At 35.0% G+C, this 23,512-nt stretch overlaps 4 protein-coding genes across 7 annotated transcripts; 1 reads left to right on the forward strand and 3 right to left on the reverse strand.

The window, feature by feature from the left end:
* LOC18586412 lies at positions 346–3,164 on the reverse strand. Its single transcript, XM_007009800.2, has 4 exons — positions 2,978–3,164; positions 2,205–2,327; positions 1,400–1,502; positions 346–1,045 (listed from the first exon to the last, which is right to left on the reverse strand). Exons 1-4 carry the CDS (start codon positions 3,070–3,072, stop codon positions 800–802), a joined length of 567 nt encoding a protein of 188 aa, XP_007009862.2. The 5' UTR covers positions 3,073–3,164; the 3' UTR covers positions 346–799.
* On the forward strand, positions 3,256–6,238 carry LOC18586413. Of its 2 annotated transcripts, none has more exons than XM_007009801.2 (4): positions 3,256–3,425; positions 4,440–4,654; positions 5,698–5,824; positions 5,898–6,238. In XM_007009801.2, the coding sequence occupies exons 2-4, from the start codon at positions 4,461–4,463 to the stop codon at positions 5,973–5,975; spliced, it is 399 nt and encodes a 132-aa protein (XP_007009863.2). In that variant the 5' UTR covers positions 3,256–3,425; positions 4,440–4,460; the 3' UTR covers positions 5,976–6,238. The 2 variants fall into 2 exon arrangements, with proteins under 2 accessions (XP_007009863.2, XP_017984770.1); XM_018129281.1 differs by having other exon boundaries at positions 3,269–3,425; positions 4,421–4,654.
* On the reverse strand, positions 7,061–12,242 carry LOC18586414. The gene is made up of 2 exons (XM_007009802.2): positions 11,836–12,242; positions 7,061–9,390 (listed from the first exon to the last, which is right to left on the reverse strand). Exons 1-2 carry the CDS (start codon positions 12,076–12,078, stop codon positions 7,462–7,464), a joined length of 2,172 nt encoding a protein of 723 aa, XP_007009864.2. The 5' UTR covers positions 12,079–12,242; the 3' UTR covers positions 7,061–7,461.
* On the reverse strand, positions 18,279–22,683 carry LOC18586415 (synaptotagmin-3). Of its 3 annotated transcripts, XM_018129636.1 has the most exons (12): positions 22,660–22,683; positions 22,453–22,551; positions 22,291–22,341; positions 22,089–22,212; positions 21,301–21,419; positions 21,101–21,202; positions 20,909–20,983; positions 20,698–20,774; positions 20,106–20,355; positions 19,616–19,990; positions 18,812–18,940; positions 18,279–18,738 (listed from the first exon to the last, which is right to left on the reverse strand). In XM_018129636.1, exons 1-12 carry the CDS (start codon positions 22,660–22,662, stop codon positions 18,610–18,612), a joined length of 1,533 nt encoding a protein of 510 aa, XP_017985125.1. In that variant the 5' UTR covers positions 22,663–22,683; the 3' UTR covers positions 18,279–18,609. The 3 variants fall into 3 exon arrangements, with proteins under 3 accessions (XP_017985125.1, XP_017985126.1, XP_017985127.1); XM_018129637.1 differs by lacking the exon at positions 22,660–22,683 and having other exon boundaries at positions 22,089–22,166; positions 22,453–22,557; XM_018129638.1 differs by lacking the exons at positions 22,089–22,212; positions 22,660–22,683.

Below are 23,512 nucleotides of genomic sequence, written 5' to 3' on the forward strand. Positions count from 1 at the left end.
TTCTATCCATGAACAAATGGCCCTGGTGCCACCATTCCTCATCTTCTTGAATATACAGTCATTACCAGATCCCTTAATCTACAATAACCTGTTTTTGACTTCTCAAGCTTTCAATTGTAGCAGTAACCTTTTCAACTGCAGATCGGTTCTATAGATTTTGAAGCTAACATCAACTAATAAAAAGTTAATTACACATTTAATATCTGTAATAAAATGTCATTTCATACCTAAAGTTTAAACATTCACAATTAAATACTCCAATTTCACAAGTGACAAAAAAAAAAAAAAGAATGCACCACATGTTATAATTCTTCTTGGTTGTTTGTGCAAATATCAAATTGAGTATTTCACTACAATTCAAGTCCTAAATGTATCATTAAAAAAAAGTCCAAAATGTATAATTAGTTCATTACAAACCTACAACATTGTGCTACAACTGCCAAAGATGCAACAGGGATAAAAACTTTGGTGGGAAAAAGAAGATTGGAAAAGATCAAGAAAAGAGAACAATCAAATGCATCCCTTGGCATACTTCAAAAAAGAAATCATGTCGCATTTGCAGTCGGGAACAGGATCCCCGCACTTATTGCAATATCTGAATGTTTAGTATAAATACGAAGATAACAAAGTTCTAACATTTATCAGATGCAAGGGATTTAGTACTCGGTCCAATGCTTCCCATTTCTATATAATAACTGATTTAAGCAGAAAGCAAAAAAGTAGTAAGAAACTACGCTCGCCAACTAATTAAAGTTCTGGTTACTATCACTAAACACCATGTTACCAAAAACATGTCATCTCAAAAGCCATCCCCACCCATTCTATCCTGCATCTCAGCTCTCCTCTCCTCTTTCAGCTTCTCCACAATTTTCAAAGTCTCAGGATCAAAGAAACGATCGCGCACAAACTTTTTCTCCTCCGCTTGTATCTGCTTGATAATACTAGCATATGGGTTGGGTGGAGGTTTCTTTCCTTGAAGACGGGCAATTTGTTTCAACCGAGCATATGCCTTCTTCTTCTCCTTTTTCTCCGTCACATATTCCATCTAAATGTGATACCAATAGTTAAAGAACTGCGGATAAAACAGAAGAAAGCAATGTTTTCTAGGTTGAGATCCCCTCCATTTTTTTTTTTGACCAACACCATCAAATACACCTATTATCAACATCCATGTTTATAGAATGCACCATGAATTATAAGTTCATGGCATATGAATGGTAATGATGAGCCTATTAGGTACTATAGGTCAAAAAGTAATGAAGGGGAGCCAGACCCCTTTTTCTCCACTTCTATTTGCTCAACAACCATCAAAGAATGGACTGGCAATTTAGAAACAGAAAAAACAAAGAGAGAACAAAAGAAGTCTTGAATCATGAGCTCAAGAATGTAAGAAACATACATCAGCTACAGCCATCGCTTCCTCCTCGCTGACTCCCTGCTCTTTCAACTCAAGCACCCGCAAACCGAATAGACGGGCTGGAGGTGGATCAAAACTGGATATTCTGCAAAGGAAACAAACATAAATTAATCCACTCATCACTAGTCTCTAACATGAAACCAAAGCAAGAGATTATTCAATGAAAGTAAAAAAAAAAAAAGGAACAATTACAAGAAGCAAAAACATAGAGATTATGTTATTCTCAGAAATATCTGCTTGGATGTCAATCAACAGGATCCACTTCTACGAGACAGATAAAACAACCAAATTTCCTACATAAGGAATATTTACTCAGTAGATCCATATAAAGAAACACCAAGAAGTTCTCGTCTAATTGTATCATGCTCCCAAACAAACCCAAACTTACATAGTTTCTTCATTTGGTGATAAAAAAGCTCTCAAATTCCAGTCATTTTCAAATTTCAATATGCAAGCAAATAGTTTTATCTGAACACATTTGCAAACACAAAACCCTTCAAACCAAAATTTTAAGCATGGGTTTACCTGACTCAACTCTTTGCATAAGATCATATTCCAACTATTTGATATTGGCATAGTATGCAGTTAGCATCTAAAAGACCAAACTCAAAATGCTTGCTTTTGTTTCTGATGTCGAAAGGTTTAAAATGAAATACCAAAATTTCATTATTAGCACAACGATAACGAAAACCAAATTCACTCTGAGAGTGCATATCTAATGGGCTTCATACCATAACAAACACAAAAATGAATAATGAAAGAAACAGCATATATAGCAAAATAATACTTGATGGCATCTTCATGCTTTGACTCTGGATATTTCTCAAAGAATTTTTTTATGTACACATCTTCTGGGAGACTGATCCTCTTAACCTTTCCATCAGCACGAGGAAAGGTTGCAGGTGGCGCCCTGTATGACATGACCAAAAACACAATTATATTAAGTATCATTTACAAATGAACGCAGCTAACATCTACGCGGACAAATGCTAAAGACAAGCCTAAACCAAAAGCATAGGCATCATAATCAAAACTATAGAGCTTCACATACAAGCCATAACAAACAATTTCATCGACAAAATGAAGTCTCTTGATCATATTTCACATATTACAAATTACAAACTCGCCCCTTGATTGACAAGAATAATTTCTCTTCAAACAAATAAGTCATCAGATAATTTTTTTTTCTTTTTCAGGCATTGCAGATTAGCAAGTGACAAAAACATTTAAAAAGAGAACCCGAAAATGAACAAGTAGAGTCACTATTCTAAAGCTACGAAGAGACCAAAAGTTTCTTGGTTCTGCTTTTCAAGGAAAACACAATGTAATCAATCAAAATTGTTACATTTTCTTCTTTAAAACAATCTGGGCCATTTTGATTACTCCATTTTCATTACCCAAATAAAAAGTTAATTTCTTTGAACACTTCAAAAGAAACCCAGTTGTTCGAATCCCAAAAGAAGGGTTTTAATTGCAAGAAAGTAATAAAAGAATACTAAGGTTAATCCCAATAAAAGGAAAGAAGGGAAAAAGGTGGAAAAGAGAGAGAAAGAGACAAACTGTTCCATGGCTTTGAGCCAAGCAGGCTCAGGTTTGGCTAAACCTTTGACGAGTTTCCTTGCTTTCGTTAACAAATCTCCTTTCATGAACGACATGTCTGCGTTCCCTTCGCTTGCTTTGCTCTTGTCGTTGATTTCTTCTCAGTTCACAAGTATGCAAGGAAAAGTTGCTCAACAAAGCAGTTTCCCCAAGCGACGTCGTTTATTTGGGTTTTAGCTGCTTCGGCTTGGGCTTTTCTGAAACGTTTTTATTTATTTTTACATGGGCTGACACCTTGTAAAGGGGCTGGATCTGCAGGTGGCAGCCCATTCTTCTTCTTCTTCTTCCTCTCTCAATTGAAACTTTTCAAGCTTTGATTTTCCTTTTACCGTCTGTTGAAACCCAAATTTTTATCAATAAAATCCAAGCAGATTGCGAAAGCTCTTTCCAGCATTCCCATATCAAGAAGGTATTTAGACAAATTCCTATACTTTTTTTTTCTTGTAATTGTATAGATATTGCAACGTTCAAATTTTACCCTTTCCCCCCCCTTGAAAACGCAATATTTAGCAATCAATTCGGATTTTTCCCCCTTTTGAATGTGTTTATAAGTTGAGAAATGTGAAAAATAAGCAATACTCGCTAAACAAAACATTGAATTTATTTATTATATTTAAAGGGTATATTCAAAAGTTCTTTGTTCTATTTTTGTTCTTAAGGAAAATGAAATTTTTAGTATTCAATTTGGGTTTTTGATGTGTTGCTGAGATGAGAAACACGAAAATAAGAAATACCCATATAGCGAAACATGTTAAGTATATACTTAGAATGTGAATAAGGGTAATTTGAAGTTAGTTGAATAAAAGAAATTGATTTTTACTGTTTGGTTGTTATTGGAAAAGAAGAAGGAAACGTTTGGTGTAGAAATATTGGAGAAATCTTGTGAATGATTTATAACTTAAAATTTGCTTTTCTAATAGGTAAATGAGGTTACATTGGAAGCAATTCTTATGATTTCAAGACCAAAACTTGTAAGCAGATTATTTTTTTTTTGTTGAGAAAACAATGGGCTCAACTTAAGTCTTTATCCCAATCTGTTTCAGTTGGAGTTTGTTTCTATTTATAAGGTTATGGTGCTTGTTGTTTAATTTATATTGACATTAATGCATTTGAAGTGAAGTTGAAATCTGAAAAAGCTTGGCATATTGCGGTAGATGTCAATGTTAATGGGTGCAGGCAGGCAAGGAGTTAGATGGATTTTTTGTATGTTTTCCTTGAATAATCACTTATCTTTTCAAATTACAACAAGCAAAAAGGTTTTAGCTTTCTGGGGTTTATTTTATGGAAGTCACAATGAATATTGCATCTTTAATAAATTCCCATTTTTCTGGTTTACATTATTTTGAGTCCGTTTTGGCTATCTGAATTGAATTTGGCAAGTTAAAGTTGCATGACTTCTCTCAGAACTGATGCTTTGATACAGGTTGTTTCATGATTTGCAAAAATGACATCCATTGAGGGAAAGATGGGTCAGCCTCAAAAAACTAGTAATCGGACTGCTAACACTGCCAAGGTTCAGAGTTCAACTTCATCCTTTAGAAGGTGGGGTAGGAAGTATCCGTTTATCAGATATGGGCTTCCAATGATTTCGTTAACTGTGTTTGGGGCAGTCGGCCTTGGTCATCTCTTGCAAGGCAGGTTAGTTTTGGTCCTTGGATCTATATTAATTGCCTAATTGCAAATAGATTTTGGGAACCACTTCTGCAGATGAGACTTTTTGTTTCATCTGGGAGTTGATACATCCAGAGTGAAAACAGAAAATGATAATTTTCTGTTGTTGATCTGATATGAAAGCTTTATTAGTATTTGTTATGTAACAATTTTAAGCTCTATTATAAGATGATTGATAGGAAAATATTTTTTCTTTTGCACCTTTTGTTTTCAGTTCATTTTTGGATTGCTACGAAGGCTTTCCACAGTTAAGCAATGGTGTTAGTTCCAAGGATGGCATTTGTACTTAACTTGTAAAGCTAGCTAAAAATTTCAGATCATCATATGGTTGGAATTGGAACATGTTTCATATTTGGAGTGGAGATGGAGACTTCTCAATACCCTTTGTTTGCACTCAGCCTAAGACAAATATTATTCTTTGTTAAGGCTGCCCATCTTGGCAAGGTTTTGAGGCATGATAAGTTCCAAATTCACTCTACTTTAGGTGATGGATAAAATTTACCACCCATCTTTGAACCGATGTGATTTTACTATTATACTTTTTAATTTGATTCAACAATGGTCAAAAGGTAGAATATTCTAAAGAATTTATCATTATATCCTCGCAAAATATTGTTTTACCATCAACTTTTGACCATTTTTGAGCCAAATTTAAAAGTACTATGGTAAAATTACGCCCATTTAAAGATGGGTAGTAAATTTGATTCATCACCCTAAGTAGAGTGAATATGATTATCAACCAAGTTGACTGATCTAATTCAATTAATAAGTTTATTGATTAATGTTTGTATTACTGCTAAACTTATATATATCTGGACTTTACTTGAGGACCATCTCTAAGCATTCTTCATCAATGCTATACCAGAGAATTTCCAATTATTATTTGACTTCTTTACAGGAATATCTTTTTCGTAATGACTGTTGCAACACCTCTAGTCTGTATTCAAAGTTATTATCATTAGTTTGCTACGGCAATTCCTCTTCTAATGTAATGGGACTTTGTAGTTCAGCAAGGATATTGCAAAGGTGAAAGATGATCAAGAATGGGAAATTATTGAGACCAGGAAAGCACTATCAAGAACAGGGCCCATCGATGCATATAACCCAAAAAAGATTTCATTGGAGGAAGAATTAAAGGTATAGTCATTTTATCTGCAACCTCAAATTGATCGGAATTCATAGCTTACTTGCCTTTCATTCTGTTTTCTAGGCTTTGCAAGTGAAGGTTGATATAAACAACTACGACTACAAAAGAATTCCTAAGCCAAATGAAGGCAAGTCAGGATAGGTTTGGGCACTCTATCCAAAAGCTTAATTTTGTAGCTGTAATAAACATATTAGTATTTGGTGGTAAATCTAAGTGTTTATGGTTTTACTACATCTTGATAAATACTTTGTGTAATCTAGTCTGCTTAGAATCTGCCTACGCATGCTGCTTTTGGTTGTTGCAAAATCTGCATACAGATTTTGATAGATAGGCTGATATATGTAACCAATGATACGGTATTCCCTTTGAGAATTTATAAATTAGCCAAAGCTTGTTGCATGTCATAGATCCATATTAATGAGAGATGAGATGGGTTTTTTGAATTTATGACTTACCACAACTGATGGAAATTGATCAATGTTTTCTTTGATTTTTGATGTAAAAGAACATCTCCAAAGCTTTGAATATTTTCTCTGTTTCTGGGTTTTGGTTTAAAGTGGATGAAGACGATGATGAAGATAAGACTACAAATGAATGAATCAAGCAATCTGTTTAGTGTTATAAGATGGGATATCTTTTTTGAAATCTATTGGAATTAAAACTGAATTATAACAATACCTTAAAAGCTTGGGTATATTTTACCCTAATCTACATTCCATGAATTCTTTGCAAGATGCACTAGTTTAGGATATGGCCTCAACTTACGTATGCACACATGTAACCAAGATGTCAAAGGGGAGGTGGGGGTCTTGGTAGGAAGATAACAAGACAAGAGCTGGTGAACAGACCACAACAGTGGAGAAAGTAGAAGTTAGAAGTGAAAGGTAATGATGAGCACATCATTACCATGACTCCAAGGGTCTGTAAGGTCCTGCAGCGGGTGGACCTTCTGATTTTAACCACAAACATGCAACAAAAAATAAAGGTGCTCTTGGACCAAGTGAGATTCTGATGAGTTACAGTTTCAGACCATGTTCAGTTCTTGTATTCTTTGGTGAAAACATCATAACTTGGCATAAATCTTATTCACCAAACCGCAGTTCAAAGGGCCAAGGCCTGAATCAACTTCCTACAACCTTGGATCCTTGCATTAATCATAAAAATACTTGCTAATAGTGTGCGGTTGCTCTGAGAGAGAGAGAGAGAGAGAGAGATAATGTACTGAATTAGCAAAAGAGTTAATATAAAACTTTATAAAAAGAATAGAAGCAGGTAATTATATATCAGCTGAAGTGCTCACCCAAATCGTTTCCACAATTACAAACATATACCCAGTTTCTCCCAGAGAGAAAAGACATTTCTCTTTATGTACACCTCCAACAACAACACAAACAAAAATACAAATGGTGTGAACCCTACCTACCCTCCTCTTTTCTACTCCCAAATATATTCTTTTGCCTTTTCCCAACTTCTTATTCATTTACACATGTAAAACAGACAAAAATCATAGCCAGAAAGACCCTGTTATCCTTCCACTTTATCGCCTCCCAAAACAAAATTTTGCAAAATATAGGGGAAAAAGCTCTGGAAAAGCTATTTGAAGATGGTTGCCACAACCTCCAGAATATTACCTTGGCTTTGGTTGTGATACAAGTGACCATAATGGTTGGACAAGCCTTTGAGTTGATGGACTACCAAGTAAGGTTGCCTGAGATCGAGTAAGCATCTCAACCATTAATGGGGTTTGATAAGCCTGAATCAGACTTGAACCATCAGTGGAATCACCTCTTGCTGTAGCTCGTTGCCATGAGTGTGAGCTCAGTCCCGAAAGGATATATGCTCTCCCAGATGCCTCATAGACATGCCTGCTTGCCATCCTCTCTTGCATCTCCTTCAGCTCAGCATCCAATGCAATGCAAAGTCGGTCATGAGATTTGGCTGAAACAGTCTCGGACAACACCCTTCTACAATTTTCAAGGATTGAAACAGCACGTGCTAGATCTCCTTGCTCAGCTGTGGTTCTTGCCTCTGCCATTGCCTCTGCTGCTTGGAACCTGTTGCGTTGCCTGTCTACTTCAATTGATACTACTTCCTGCCCAGCTATTTCAGGTCTTTGAATCCTGACTGCATCACTCTCCAAAGTTGTCATTTCTTTAGTTAAGGGATCCCTATAAATGCATTTCACCTTTAGCAGCGATGTGTCGCATCCAGAAGAATCTGCTGGGACTTTAACTGCTACCAAGAAATCCCTCTCTTCATCAGCATAGAGATCTCCAACATCAATAAATCCAGTTCTTCCATCAGATGTCACGCGGCTTGGATAACTTCCTGCTTTAAGCGGGCCAAGGCAGAGACTTGGATTCATGCACTCCACCCCCACTTGCAGCTCTTGAACCACAACACTTAAAAGTCCACCGATGCATTGTGCAAATGCATCCTGGATCACAGCTTCAGTTTCAATAAAAGAAAAAGTCCCTCCAGAGATCTCTGAAATTGAGTGCATTGATGAAGCATCATGATCTGCACCAAAACCAAAAGCATGCACTGGAATTTGGAAACCTGTGTTGTCACCACCGTGCATTGATAGAGGGACAAGCAACTGGTAATTTGGTTGAGACTTGTTTACACCAACACCATTGACAGTATATGTATCCTGCCCATCGGACAAAAGTATTATGCTGGCAACTGGATTCTTTTCTCTCCGGTCTTCCATTACCTTGGCACCTTTTCTCAGGCCTTCAGCTATGTTGGTACCACCATTTGCAACCAGAGAGTTAACAGCTTGAAGAGCCTGCTGCCGCCCTATGTCAGACATTCGACGAAGGGGAAAGAGGCGGCGAGCTGTTGAAGAGAAGGCAATAACTGAAAGTCTATCGTTGCACCCAAGGTTTTGTATTACAAACCCCATTGCCCGTTTCAGTAATGCAAGCTTGGTGCCAGCCATGCTACCACTGATATCAAGCACCGTGACTAGGTCGACTGAAGCACGAGGATTTTGAGAAAGTTGTGGCAAGCTAGCCTGATTTCGGCTGGGATTTTGACTTGCAACTGCACCAGCAGCTTTAAGATGAACCAGAATGGTGAAATTATCATAAGAACTGGACCTTGGAGCAGCTGAAACCTCTGGGTATGTTTTGATCTCCATCGTTCTGAGAGACGAGCAATCTGATGAATTCTTACTCTCAGCAATCACAGGTTGGTGATCCAAGGATTCATCATCATTGAATATGCCTGGCTCAGGAGCCTGAAATAATGGTACAACATGTCGTCGACTTAAATCTCGACGAGATGGAGGCAATCGGCGGACTACAGTCATCAAAGCATCATTTCGAGGCCAACCTACTGGATCGATTGTCGCCCTGCCTGGGGGAGGATCCAAACAGGGGCTCTGCATGGGGATTTCTTTCCATTTTGCTCTACAAACTGGACAAATTTGATTACCATGCTTTACATTGGAAGCAATACAATGGAAGTGGAAAGAATGTGAGCATTCTGCAGTGAAAATAGCATGACCACCTCCTTGCTTCATCTTCGTCAAACATATTGAACATGTTTGCTGAAACAAATATTGGAAACAAAATTAGCATCTACTGCTCTGGATTTTATTAAAAAAAAAACCTTTAGAATGCATTCAGCAACCAGAAGAAAAAAACAAAGCACATATAGTATCAAACATAACCCATTTCATTGGTTGCTATGTGTTGTATTTTCATAAGCCGTGAGTGACAAACCAAAAGAGCACAGTACAGAGTGTTAATGATACTAGATAGTTGTGCAAATTTAAATACAATTTGTCCAATCAAAATTAGAGAAGGATATAATTGGAGAGCTATAAACATAAACTTATTTCTAGCGCTTGACCAATGACCCACATTCTAGTACATGAACAAGCCTCAAAAACAATTTGATCACAAGGATATAAGAACAAGCCCTACAAATATATCAGTTGGAAATATTGTGTAGATAAATATACGCAGCACCAACACCTGGGCTGTGCTACTTTACAAACAGTAAAGAGCATCCCAAGTGACTCAAAAGTAAAGAGGCACAAGTTTTATGCTCACTAGGTTAGCATAGGAAGGAAATATGTTCAAAAAGGTTGCAGTGCTTAGTGTTTTATGTTACACCTTTTCTTTTGTTCATTTTCAATAAAAACAGTAAAGGCAAGAAATCATCAAAAAAAAAAAAAAAAGTTCGCCAGCCAAAAAGAATAATTAAAATTGTTGGGCATTTTAGGTTTAGGTGTGAATGAATTTTTTACTTTGGGCCAAACCTAAAAGTAGCTTCACCAAAAAAGGGAGACAAATAAACGAGGAGTAATTAAGCAGCCTAATAAGCTCAAAAAGAAGTCAATTTTAGGTATCCAACAAATAAAGGGCGTATCAGGGAAATAAAGCTAAGAATCAAAGGAGTAACTTTTGAGAAATAATCAAGCAAACTGTTCATTGATACAGATGAACCAGAGCTTTAGAAGAACTGGGGACAAATGTCGAAAGCCCCATTTTATGACGAAAAGGAAATCATAATATGCTTTTAGGTATTTCTTTTTGTTTCCTTTCTTTTACTTCTTTGATGAAATTAAACTGCTAGAGAAAGGTTGCAACTTTAACAGTCAGCAGATGAGGCCATCAAGCAGGGCTGCTTCCTTTACTTCCTCACAAGGGCAGGAGAAAAAGGAAAGGTAAATCTTGTAGCCCTTTTTTAACTAGTAAGGCAACTTAAAATGGTCCTGAAAGAGACTTGTGCATTAACCCCACAACCCAAAGGAGAAACCCAAAGCTCAACAACTTAGGTCAATAAACCCACTTAATCGTACGTAAATGATAAAATAAAACCAGAATGATTAGACCACAGTCCAACCTTAATTATTGAATTAGACATTTTCCTAAACACATAAGAAGGAAAAAGATGGTATAGCTGGATAAACAGAAAAACACATCCGCCAACCAAGAAAGAAAAGATTAATAAATTTCATTCAATTTCATCACCATCGGATAGAAACAAAGACAAGGCCATTATTGACAGAGCAGGCGTACAAAACGAAAACAGGAAAACAGTATGAAAAAAACATTGAGAAATTTCAAAGCCTCCATCTCTACAGCTTTCAAAGGGAAAATACACAAACTAAGTTCTAAATATAATTGGTTCTGGAAAAGCAACCAATAGATTTTCTTCTGGCAATCAATAAACAGAAAGTCTCCAATCCAATACAGCAATCATTTGAGTAATAAAGCATATCCAAGTATAGATCTTCATTATCCGAATAAGGACAGAAAAAATGATGCTCCCATTTTTTCCTTGTGCTTTCTTAATAACCAACATACAGAAGCTGGAAAATATCAGCATCAATAACTGAAATCACAAGCCTAGAAAATAATACTAATAGCAATTACAAACACGTACCATCGACGGCAACCTAGCTACCTGCCTTTAGCTTTCCATTTTCTCAAATAAACACAAGACCAAATACCTAAAACTAGATTACCTTTTCTTTACCACCCATGTTACTTCCTCAGTAACGAAACAGATACTACTGTACCCCCTCAAATTCATAAACCATAAAATTGAAAGCCTAGAACCCCAAAACTTCATTTCTCTCCTTTCCCCCTTATTCTCTTTGCAACAAACACGGCATAGCCTAAAATGACCAAAAGCCCTCAAGCACACAAGACTAACCCCATCAATATACAGAAAAGAAACTTATAGCAAGCAATCAAACAGAAAATCATCAAATATGCACAAACAGCAAAAATGCAAAACCGAATCAAAACACAGTCTGATACAAAAAAATTCTTCCGCTTTCTGTTTTTCTCCCCTATTTTCTAACCAATCGAAAACAACACAACTAGAAACCATCCAAAGGAAAAAAAAATAATTACCAAAGGTTTAATTCCTTTACAACCAAAGACAAAGCATAGCTCAAATAGCTCAAAGACATAAAAACAGAAGGAATGTTTAAAAGAAAAAAAGCTAAGAACTTTAAGAAAGGAGAGAACCAAACCTTGGATGATTTGCTAGCACTTCTAGACAAACTTTTAGACAACCTTAAACCATGAGAAGAAGGCACAGGAGTCATTGGCCTAGAAGAAGCCATACTTTCCCAGTTTGAAGGAGATAACAAAGCAGCATCAGATAATCTTTCACTAGAAGGAGGTGCAGAATAATCATCATCTAAAGTTCTGGGCAAATAAGCACAAAGATTCAAGCCTAAAGCCAACTTTGCTTTTCTCCATTTACTACCCATTTTGACCAAAAAAAACAAGTCTTTTGAACTTAAAAACAAAAACCCAAAGTTAACTAATGGATCTTGAAGTTGATTCTTACGTCAAGTTGCTCCCTCTCAGAGTTTTTCTTTGGAATGGGAAAGAAAGAAAGAAAAAGAAAAAATGGGTCTTTAAGAAAAGTAGAAATAGAACACGAAAACCAAGAGAAAAATATAAAGAAAAGAAAGAGAGAGAGGTTTAATGGGGGTTTTTGTTTTTGTTTAAACTTTGTATATATAAATGAAAAGAAGACTGATGAAGCTGTAGTTTTCTGTAGGCTAAAATGTCAAAGGGACCAAGTCACAGCAAGGAGAAATGGCTGGTTTTTAAGAAGGGGAGGATTGCTAGCCTTCTTGTTGGTGTTGTTGGCAGCCATTAAGAGAAAGAAGAAAGGTCTGAAAGGCAGAGTTGAGGTTTGAGTTGAGTTATGGGATTTATTGAGATTTGAGAATTGTTTGACCTTTGTTGGGTGGAGGTATTGGTGTTGGGACTTGGGGAGAGGCAAAAGGAAGGCCATTAATAAAAGCACGTTTTGGTTGAATAGGGGAGAGCACAGATTTTGCTGCTGCTTTTTGAATAATGCTTCATTAAACAATTACCATATCACAAACTGCTACTGCTGTCAAAATACTGTATATAATTATAAAACCTTTTGATTTGTTTTAGTATTAATTTATTGGAAAATCTTCATCACTGCCTATTGATTTTCTCAATGCATTACACGAAAAAATTAATTTTTAAACTACTTTTAATATTATTAGTAATTAAATTTAGCGAGGAAAGTTTGTATCTTGGAACATTTATCTTTATGCTACCAACTTCATTAGTGTCTGGTTCTGCAATGGCAAATTGGGTATTACCTAATAGCCCTTTGGCAAGGGGAAGAGCCTGAAAGTTCCCTCTTTAAAGGGGTTCTGTAATTCTAAGTGTCTTTCTACCATTTGCTGAAGAAAATCAGAATCATTGACTTGAAACAATTGGACTTTAAAAAGTTTATAACTATTATGCTCCTAGACTAGAAAATTTACTTCAGAATCCTTTGCTAAAAAGTTTGTGAGATTCCTATTAGTGAACAATTTTAAGAACAAAAATTGAATTGAAAAACATAATTTAACAACTAGTTTGGTGACATTTTCAAGTATTGTTTTGATTTTTCCAAATTTTGTTGAACAAAAACCCCAAGTCTTGAGTATTTTGATGATCAAATTTAAAAAATTGACATTGAGTTTCTCTTGGTTTTTGTTGATAGCTATCAAACTTTTGTCAGTCTCTTTGGAACTTTACCAAATGGGTGAGACATTGCATCATTCATTTCTTTATAGTATCAGTGTATTGTTGCCATATACCACTGTCTCTTTGGCTTGAAATTTCATACTTGATGCCATTCTCTTTGTTGCTTTACTATATGGAAGTCATTGCTGCAGGCTAACCTCCAATGGCGGCTTGTCTAATCCCTACCAACAATTCCGCCCCCTCCTTTGACCTAATTAAATAATTTTTATTTTTGTTAATGGACTATGTTTTAGGTTTATTCAAAGATACTGTGCTTGTTTCTAGATGGAGGTTGATGATGCCAAATGGGGTACATGGACATGCATGCATGCATCCATGAGTGAGTTTTGATGAATGGTGGTGAGAGGAGTGGGTCCCCATGGAAGTGCCCATGAATGATGGGTGTTGTTGGGCAATGGGGGCATAGAGTCAAATACTCAAAAAAATTGGCGGGATTTTGGCAATGATGTTGAATGTTGCATGCACTATTTCCACATGACATGATGAAAAATTATGCCACACGTGCACATCATCACTGTAGCTTTGCTGGCTTCTTCCCATGTCAACCCTGTTGACCATTCTAATTAGATTCTCTTCACATGGCTTAGATTTCCCACGACTCTTTTTTATTTTCTTTTTTTTTTGGGTTTCCGCCACATTTTTTTTAAAATTTAGTAATAACTGAAAGAATTTTATTAAAAATAAAAAATTCATATTGTTATTAATTAAATTAATTGTTATTTTCTTTGAACCCTTCCGTATGGAATTTATGTAATTACTTGTCCATTTTCTTCTCCTAATGGGACCAGTTTGTGGCACCTTCATTTTCTAATGGGAAGCTGCATATACTAGCCTGCATTAATTTTCTGTATAATCTTATAGGTGAAAGAGGAAGATTTTAATAGAATTCTTGTCCGACAAAGTTCCTTAATTAAATTGCCAAATAATGACATTGATTTGTGGTAGCTAGCTAAGGCCATTGAATTAAATAAAAAAAAAAGTTGAACTTTCCTAGGTCCCATTGCCCACCATAAAGATATACTAGAACTTTTCCACCTTAAAATGATGTGTTCAACTTATTATAATTGCTCTTGATAAGCATGATTTTCATTTCTTTAAACTTTCTTTTGGAAACCCAATGATATCTATCCTCTCAATTTTCCCTTTTGAATATTATTTTTTTATTTTTAAAAGCTGTTGTGGATCTTGCTAACCTTGTTGTTATTGTTCCTTACAAATTCTTGGTCCATGAACCCCCCCCCCCCAACCTCCTCAAAATTTGGTATTCAATGGTCAAATTTTTTGGCACACATAGAAAATTTCAACATTGCCTTTGAATTTTGAAATTTATGCAAAATTTATGTAATAACTTTTGATTTTGATGAATATTTCTCGATATTTTTGAATTTTTTTTGCTTGAATCACTCCTCGATTTGGAGCGTGAAATTTAGAATATTTCATGTTTAATTTTCCTTTTAGATGTATTGACTTGACTAAGTCATTGGTGTTCATATTTGTATTAGTCTTCCATGCATTACTATTGATAACCTAAATAAGGAAGTGTTCAAAATCTTGTGCTCATTGACATTGTGATATGACTTGGCTTATTATGAAATTTCAATGGAAAACACGATAAAAGAAAAAAAAATTAGCAAAATAAAAGGGATTATTATGTGCATGACAGAGTTAATTCACTATATTGATGGTAGGAGAAGATTTGGGAAGAAAAGAAAAGGATTCTAGAGCATATGTCTCCTAAGAGGATCATTAAAATCATTCTTAGGTCACCAATAGAAGTCAATATGAGTTGAAGTTGGGGCCAACCCACCCTTCATTTTCAGAATAGTATAAGCATAAATATGTGAATTCTTGTTCTCTCCTTGGAAAAAAAAAATCTAATAAAAAAGAAAAAAAAAGTCCCAATACTGTACCATATCTCTCTTGGTCTATTAAATTGAGAATCGCATTTTTACTTTGAAATTTAATAGGAAGATCCTTTTGTGGTGGAAGAATTTTTCTTCATTTCAATGGGCATCTAAGAATAATAGTAGTGAGAATCTTCAAAACATTCATCTCCACATGTAACTGTGAGAAATGAGCAAATGGGTTTGTTTTTTTTTTTTAATGTCAACTCTAAATTCAATAAATCATAACAAAAATATATACATAAATTAATGGATCAAATTTATATCCATATACTAGTATGAAGCTATATTTATCCTAATTATAATTTCCCACCTCATTCACATAAACTATGTACATGAGATTTAAAAGAAAAGGAGTAACATGATATGGTAAGGGCATTGAGTGGAGTTCCCTATTCCCACTTACTTTTACACCCTTCAAAAGACAACCTTTTAAAAGGAAAAATGCCCTATCTTTTTAGAATGGCAAAAAGTTATTCCTCTCCCCCACTAAAGAACATCAACAAGGAACCAAGACAGTGACTTGTTTTAATTTCACCCCTCTTTTTGAGAGCACACATGCCTCACACAACTACTAAGAAAAGAGAGAGAGAGAGAAATTGATGAGAGGCTCCTTGCAATGAGTGGAGATCCATTAACAAAAGAATCCCTTCATTAAAAACCCCTTTGTGGGAAGGGATAGGATTCCCCCCCTCCTTTTACCACCCTCTAAATTTGCCAGACTTTCTGGGGCAAGTCAACTAGAAAGCTGAGACCTCTCTTTTAATAACAAAAAAGAAGGAAAAAAAAAATTCTCAATTACAAAGGAATTCCCCCTCTCATGGTGCCCCCCACTAGGGTAGTGATTTTAACAAGTATGGAGTATGGACTGTCTTGCACTTCCAAAACATTGACTCTATAAATACACTTATTAATTAACTTAAACCAATACCATATTATACTGCTATTACAATCCCCGAGGGACATCGATGATCGATTATCGATAATCTCTTTTTGGATTAGCAAATTAAACATGATTAATTTCACAGTATAGTGTTTAGTGAATCAATTTTTATTCTTAAACTCTTTAAAATGAAATATAATAAGATGTATCATAAACAGGCCTGAGGCAATCCTTAATGATGATGTCACATGCATATGATCATCAACAAGTCAAACCTAATCCATGCAATTAGTGGGGTCCAATTCATCATAAAATTGTGTCCTCCAAATTTTGCTGAGGCTTTTCTCTTTTTTTTTCCCTTTAAATTGTCAGCTTATGCTTTGTTGTGAATGCATGTAAATGTCAAATCATTTTACCTCTTAATGTCTGACAGCCCACAAGAGATGAAGCTCTTTGCTTATTGTGTGAATGTTAGAGCGCAAATGACTCCATCAATTAGGGTTTTTCTTTTTTATTTTTCTCTTTAGTTTTTTTAATTAAATTAGGTGTTGTAAAGTGAGATTGATTTTGCAAAGATAACAAGTGATTGGTAAAAGCTGAAGAGCTTTTCAATGATGACTTGATGAGATAATTAGATAACAAGAAAAAGAGAGTTGTGATTGAGAGAGAGAGACAGAGAGATAAAGTTGTTTGAAATAAACTATGTAGTAGTTATTATAGATTTCATTGTCCATGCAAACTCACATATAAAACAAAAGACAGAAAGATTAGGGCATGCTACTTATTGACCCCTCTTTTGTATTGATTCATCCAACAAGATCAAATTAAAGTAGAAAAAAAAAAGGTATAGCTTAATAATGTAAAGCATTAGGTCTAGCTATCAGAACTTGAGATTTTTTGGCTAAGACCAAAGTGTCAAGTGCATGTAGTTTAGGTGATAAAAAAGGAGCCAAGGTTATAGCAGAAAGTCTTGAACTTCAATCCTAGAGCTACTTTCTTTTAAAAGGGTAAATGAAACTCACTTAGATGGTGTGAGGGATGATCTTAAATGCTTTGGAAAACTGCACAAACAAAAACACAAATCCATTGTTGGTTTAATGGTTTCAAGTTATTATGCAAAAAATGTAATTATATTAGGAGAATATAGATATAAGGTTCTTTCATATTGTAAAAAAAAAAAAGGGGGTTTTGGTATAATTAAGAAACCACTTGGAGAGAAGATTGAAGAATTTATTTTGTTGCTAATTAATTAAGAGAAAAAGATTTCTACCAATTTTTCATTAATGTACTAAAATAAGTTTTTTCTTTTGTCCCAAGAACGTTAAGGACAGCTTGAACACTTTGATTGCTGTCAAATTTTATCTTCTTTTCTTTGTACAAAGTCAAAATTATAATTAATTGGATTATATATATATATTGGCATACTTTTCAATTGACTGTTCCTTTTCCCTTGGGAGAAACTCTTTTCTTTACAGTCATATTAAAAAGGCCAAATAGGCTCAAAGTTTCAAATATTCTTCCCTTAGCTGCCTTTGGGCTTTGGGCTGTGTTTCCATGAAAACAATGTCTAAATCCAATTTAGAACGATATTCATAAAGACATTATGGCATTTGTATATTGACACTACTAAATTTTTTTGCTCCTTACTACTGATTGATTAAGAGGTGGGCGTCATTTGGGTGAAGATTCTTGATTGGACTTGAGCAAGCACAAGATGTGTCCAACTAAGTGTGCTTAACTTAAGCCATGAAACATTGGTGTGAAGGACCCGGGCACCATCACAACCCAATAATAATTGGTCCCAAAACGGATATCCCCGAGCTTCCTTTTAGCAGAAGATGAAAGAACAATTCATCCCACCACGACAAAAATTTTTGCATTGCTCATTAGATACAGCATCTATAATGCTTGGACCGTTAAGAGTACCCTCAAGCTAAACTTTAAGGTTATTATCACTCTGTCATCTGCTGCATGGTTCTAACTTCAAATCCATTTTGCTGAATTTTCAATTACACAAACTTAGGATCATGTAATGATCGGGTTGCCTACTTACAATGCACTCAATTAGATAAATTTTCATGGTTGAAAATATAGAAGAGTATATATGCATAACTGTATATTATTTTCCCAAAAAGTTATAAATTCAACATTGGTTTACTAATTATAAAGCTCATCATTACCTTCATTCTTAACCCAATGCAAAGATCGACCAACTTTGGCAAAAATGCGGCGGCTCTCAAAATTTATTTGGGATTATATACATTTCTGTTCTGGTTTCAGCCTCGTGCTGAACTTTCTGCAGTAATCTTTGTTCTTGTATATTTTGTGTACAAGTTGCATCCATTGTGTTCTCATCCTGTTCCTCAAACTCCTAGTAATCTTCAATATTCTTGCAATACTGATTTGCTTCAGTCATATCTTCACCCTGTTTCTCAAACAGTTGTCCATCTTATTTCAACATGTATCACTCCGTTCTTTGAATTGATTAGGTGGTATTTCTGGTTGATGCGCCCATTATGGACAACATCAGTGAGATTGATATCCACATATCCCAAAAATTCCTACATTGAAGATGGTTTGAGAAACTAACATTACAGATAAAATGCCACAATGAGAATGGAGAAAGTTGCATACCTTCGACCGGAAGCTAATGCCTGTCCGCTTGCTCATAACATCAATATGAATATTCTCATTTAAAGGAGGCTCCTCAAGCATAAACTGAAATTCCTCATTCCACAGGGGATCACGGGTTCTCTTGATCATCTGAAAACACCATTTTTGTACTTAACCAAAAAAAAAAAAGATAAAACTTTCTGTGGAAGAACTTTATAAATGTTATATTGACTGTTGAATTTCAACTATCACTATTCACTAAAGCAGTTCAGAAACAGCAAGAGTCACATTATGATAATGAGGGAAGGGTATACAAAATGCTCATAAATGTTTAAGAAGGCTTAAGAAAGGGATATGCATTCGCCTTCCATTGATTATATCCTCCAAAAATGAGTGGATTAACTAGAAAAGAATTCTTTTAAAACATACGAAACCTATTAAAGGATATTTCAAATATATAGAAATATTCTCTCTAGGGCTTGGTTTAGTGAAAAATCAATGTCAAGTTTGAAGTCCCTTGATCTAACACAAAGGCTTCACCTACCAGAAGATGGGTCCAAAAATAACACACCCCTTTTTCCTAATTTGCAAGCTTTGGGGACAGTTGCACGTAGCATGCCAAGTTAAGAACAGAATTTGAGATTCAAGAATAAGTGAAGCAAAACAGAATGCAGGTTAACTAGTAGGCTTTTTAGGTCTCCTTTTCACTTTCTATGACTCCATGATGCAACTGTGAATCTCTTTTCTGTACATTTGCATGCAACAATTTTTAAAGGATAATTACAAGAAATTATATATATATATATATAAATTAAAAAAGTTCACCTTTGTCTTTTTTGTTTCTCCTCTGAAAAGGACCACAGCATAAGGATTATTGTGGCGCTCACCCTCAACATCCTCAGCTCCTTGAACCATAACTGAAAGCAGACCTGCTCCACTGAAGAGCTCACTGTCAGATGGCCTGTCAAATCCACTTTCCTGCCTCCCATATCCATCCTGAGGCCCATCTATTTTAATGCTTTCTTCTCTAAAAGGTGCATATGTCAGCTCGACCACAATATTCCCTCTTTTCTTCTTATCTTGAGGATCAGTAATTATATTTGTGTGCTTCAGCAAGTCAAGATTAAATTCTGTTGTCTCGTAGGGTGTAAGAGTTTTCAGGGGGACTAACTGCATTCCCAGATGGTCATGAGTACCGACCTGTGAATAAGAACACAGTGGAAGAAAAACCAGCTTGAATCTTGGTTGAGATAAAATCTCATCTGTTACCTTTGAAATTCATTCTATTATTAAGTAAAATGGAAGGTGAAATAACCTTGTCCCAGTCATAGACTTGTAAATGAAGAACTTGAGATTGGGGGTCCTTCACAATAAGCTTGAACTTCTCATTCCATTCAGGATTCAAGTTCCTCTTCTTGATGGTTGTTTTCTTTGCCGGCAGGCTCTCTCCAGTTAGAAATAATTTGACATAAGGATCTGATGTGCCTAGAATGTCCTTCTTTAGTAGTTTTTGTGCCCGCACAATCTTCACGTGTAGTATTCCAACAGGCTTCTTTACAGCCACTCTATAGAGGATCCAAAAAAAAATACAATAAATTCAAAAATCATTATTTTTAATAAGAAATGAATGAAAAAGGTAATGATTTAAGCATTTAGATCTTGTACATATGATTTGCCGAGGACCCCATATGTATGTGAAACTTCAACTCTTCAAGAAGCTTGTGACGATGTTCAATAAATATCACATCATCCACTCTTATTTTCATGGCATCTTTTCTTTAAATTTTATTATCGAGGAAATTTCACCAAGCTCTTAAAAGTTAAAAGAGGTATGTACATATAAGTTCCAGAAAGTTCAGTAAGAAAAATGTATTAGATACTGACATAGTATATTCATAGGAACTTACGTTGCAGCATCAAGAATAGGTATCTCTAGTGTTTGTGGCCAATGATACAGGCTTGCTACTTGCTTTTTAATTGTTTTCTGCAGGCAACTAAGATTGTTAGCTGACTCCTCTTCAGACAAAATTCTAAGTACATAAACCCTCTGCAATTATCCAAATTCAGGCAACTAAAAACAAACCAACTCTTTTCATACAGAAATTACCAGTACAGCACCTGGACAAACTGATAAAGGCCAGGAATAGCCATAATATCCCCTCCAAGTATAGTCATCCCAAAGTCTACCTCAGGCTGCAGGTAGGTAGTACATATCATCATTGGAAAATGATTGAAGCTTTCGTTTATTTTTACAATAGGAGATAATCATTTTAATTCTATACTTTCCAATCTTCAAAAAGTTTAACTAACCTTCTCCAGCAGAGATACTACAACAGCTGCAAAACATGGTAAAGTAGGTACAAGAGGTTTCAAAGTTATCCGTGGTGCCGCAAATATTTGTAAATCTACTAACTGTGAAGAAGCATAATCAAACTCGTGGAGAAACACATCTTTCATATAAAAATAGAAAAGATATATTCTTCTGTCAATTCTATCTTCAATCTTCTGACCTGAAGTGTGATTCTAAAAGATAACAACTTCAACACCAAAACTATGTTTGGATTGCCAGCCCATCTAACTGCTGGTTCCATGACTAGTTCATTCTCATTCGTTTCACAGACTTTAAGACCTGCAAATGGTGCAGTACAACATATTGAGAAAAAACCACGAAGAAATATAGGGACGTATGCTCAGTACCTCCAATGCTTAAATGTTTGCACTTACTATCCTATGATTTTGGTGAATAATAAACATCCAATTGTTTTAGAAGAATCCTATCTTACTTACATGCTTTCCAGTCAATGAACATATTGTAATTCTACCACAATAATATCTTGAAGAGTGTTATTTAGACATAATTCTAGGCTTAAAGTGCATACCTGTATGTTATCCCATTTATTCCTTTATGGGTTACAATGCACCAGCTTAAAAAAGATTCTTGGCATAGATTTTCTGACAAAAGCTCAAAATAAAAAATTGATCTCTTTCTCTTTTCCAAAAATTTTGGCTCAGCTTGTAATTAGATAAAATGATAAATACACCATAGGAAGCTCAAGAATTGGAATGGGATTTGCAAGTTATTTTTAATGCTTCCCCTGCTTTGTGATAATGGAATCCTAAATGTGACAATGGGCTTAGGTACTTTGTTCTATGAAATGACACTTGTGATTTTCATGGCATCTTCATGGGTAATGAGATGCAAGTGAACTTGGCTTTTAAAGGCAGACAGCATATTTAGTGCTATTATTTGCATTAACTCTCATCACAGTGAATGTACTAAACACTGCAGAGCAATTACCATGAATTTCTGGAGGAAGAGTTCCAAGACTTAGATTATCAAACTCAATTGCTTCTATCTGAAACTTGCCAATATACTCTGCAAATATGGGTTCTGTCATGCTTCTTATTCTAGCACAAACTGCCTGTAGATTAAAATTAAACTCTGACTTGATAACTAAAAATAATAGAAAATCTCAAAACTATTTAAGTCATCAAACAACCTTATCAAGGTATGGCCACATATAAGTAACAAACTTGTTCAACCAATCTACCTGCATCATTGCACAATTGCCATCAATATAGCAACTAGAGGAAAAATAATCAGTGTTAAAATGTAAGTAATTTAATAACTACGATAAATAATCCTATCGTATGATACTTACTCTATCATAATCAGGGCACTTTACCCATAATGGAATATCAGGGAGAAGATCCAGCAAAGCACTATTATCTAGCTCATAAAGCGGCCTATGGATTGGTTCCTGTACCAGTTAATCCAAATATGAGCTTAAAACAAGCATAACTTAGCTGGAAAATAACATCACTATCAACATTAAATTTTGAGTCTCAAAGTTCACTGAGTTTTCTACCATGCAAGACAGTGAGTTAATCAGATAAAATTACTAAAATGAACAATTGAAACCATAGAATCTGAAAATGTTCATCTGATGTTTCAAGGAATACAGAATGATTCCATTTCTTGTTGAGAATTCAACATCACATCTGCCATGACTTTATTTGATATGATACAATCTGCCTTTATCCATTTCAAGGAAATTCAACAATCACCAAATCATCCAAAGATTTAGACACTCCATCCCACCTTAAGTGACAATCAGCATTTCTTTCTCAACTACTTGAGCTAAATGATAGCAATGGAACACCTAGAGGCATCATTAAGATGATAATATAATAATTGCCTTAATATAATTAATGTTCAAAACTTAAAAAACATGAATGAGTACACTATATAAAAACAATATAGACCATAAATAAATGACATGTGCATGCATGATTAAGGACGTCTTTAGAATAAACTTTAAAAGCAGGAAAACGAAAAGATGGTCCATATCCGTTCGTACAAAATTTCAATTTATTTGTTAGCTTAGAACCCCACTAAAAGAACAATTCAAAACCACAAATTCTTTACTATTAAAATGTAATAAAAGGCCCACTTTGCTTTTCCTCTAATGCTTGACTTTGATAACAAGGAAATTATTCAGCAAAACATCTTAAACATGTTTCTGTACAAGTAAAAGAAATCAAACACATTAAAAATGAAAATTTTCTTTCACCAAATTAAAAAAAAAAAGAGTACAGCATTAAAATTTTGCAAAGAGAAAATAAGAATAACGGGAAAGCATACAATTTTCGGTTCTAACATTCCATCTCTGATGCCCAAAAATATATATATATATATATATATATATATATACATATATA

The sequence above is a fragment of the Theobroma cacao genome, chromosome 10, assembly GCF_000208745.1.
Source record: "Theobroma cacao cultivar B97-61/B2 chromosome 10, Criollo_cocoa_genome_V2, whole genome shotgun sequence".
Taxonomy (NCBI): Eukaryota; Viridiplantae; Streptophyta; class Magnoliopsida; order Malvales; family Malvaceae; genus Theobroma; species Theobroma cacao.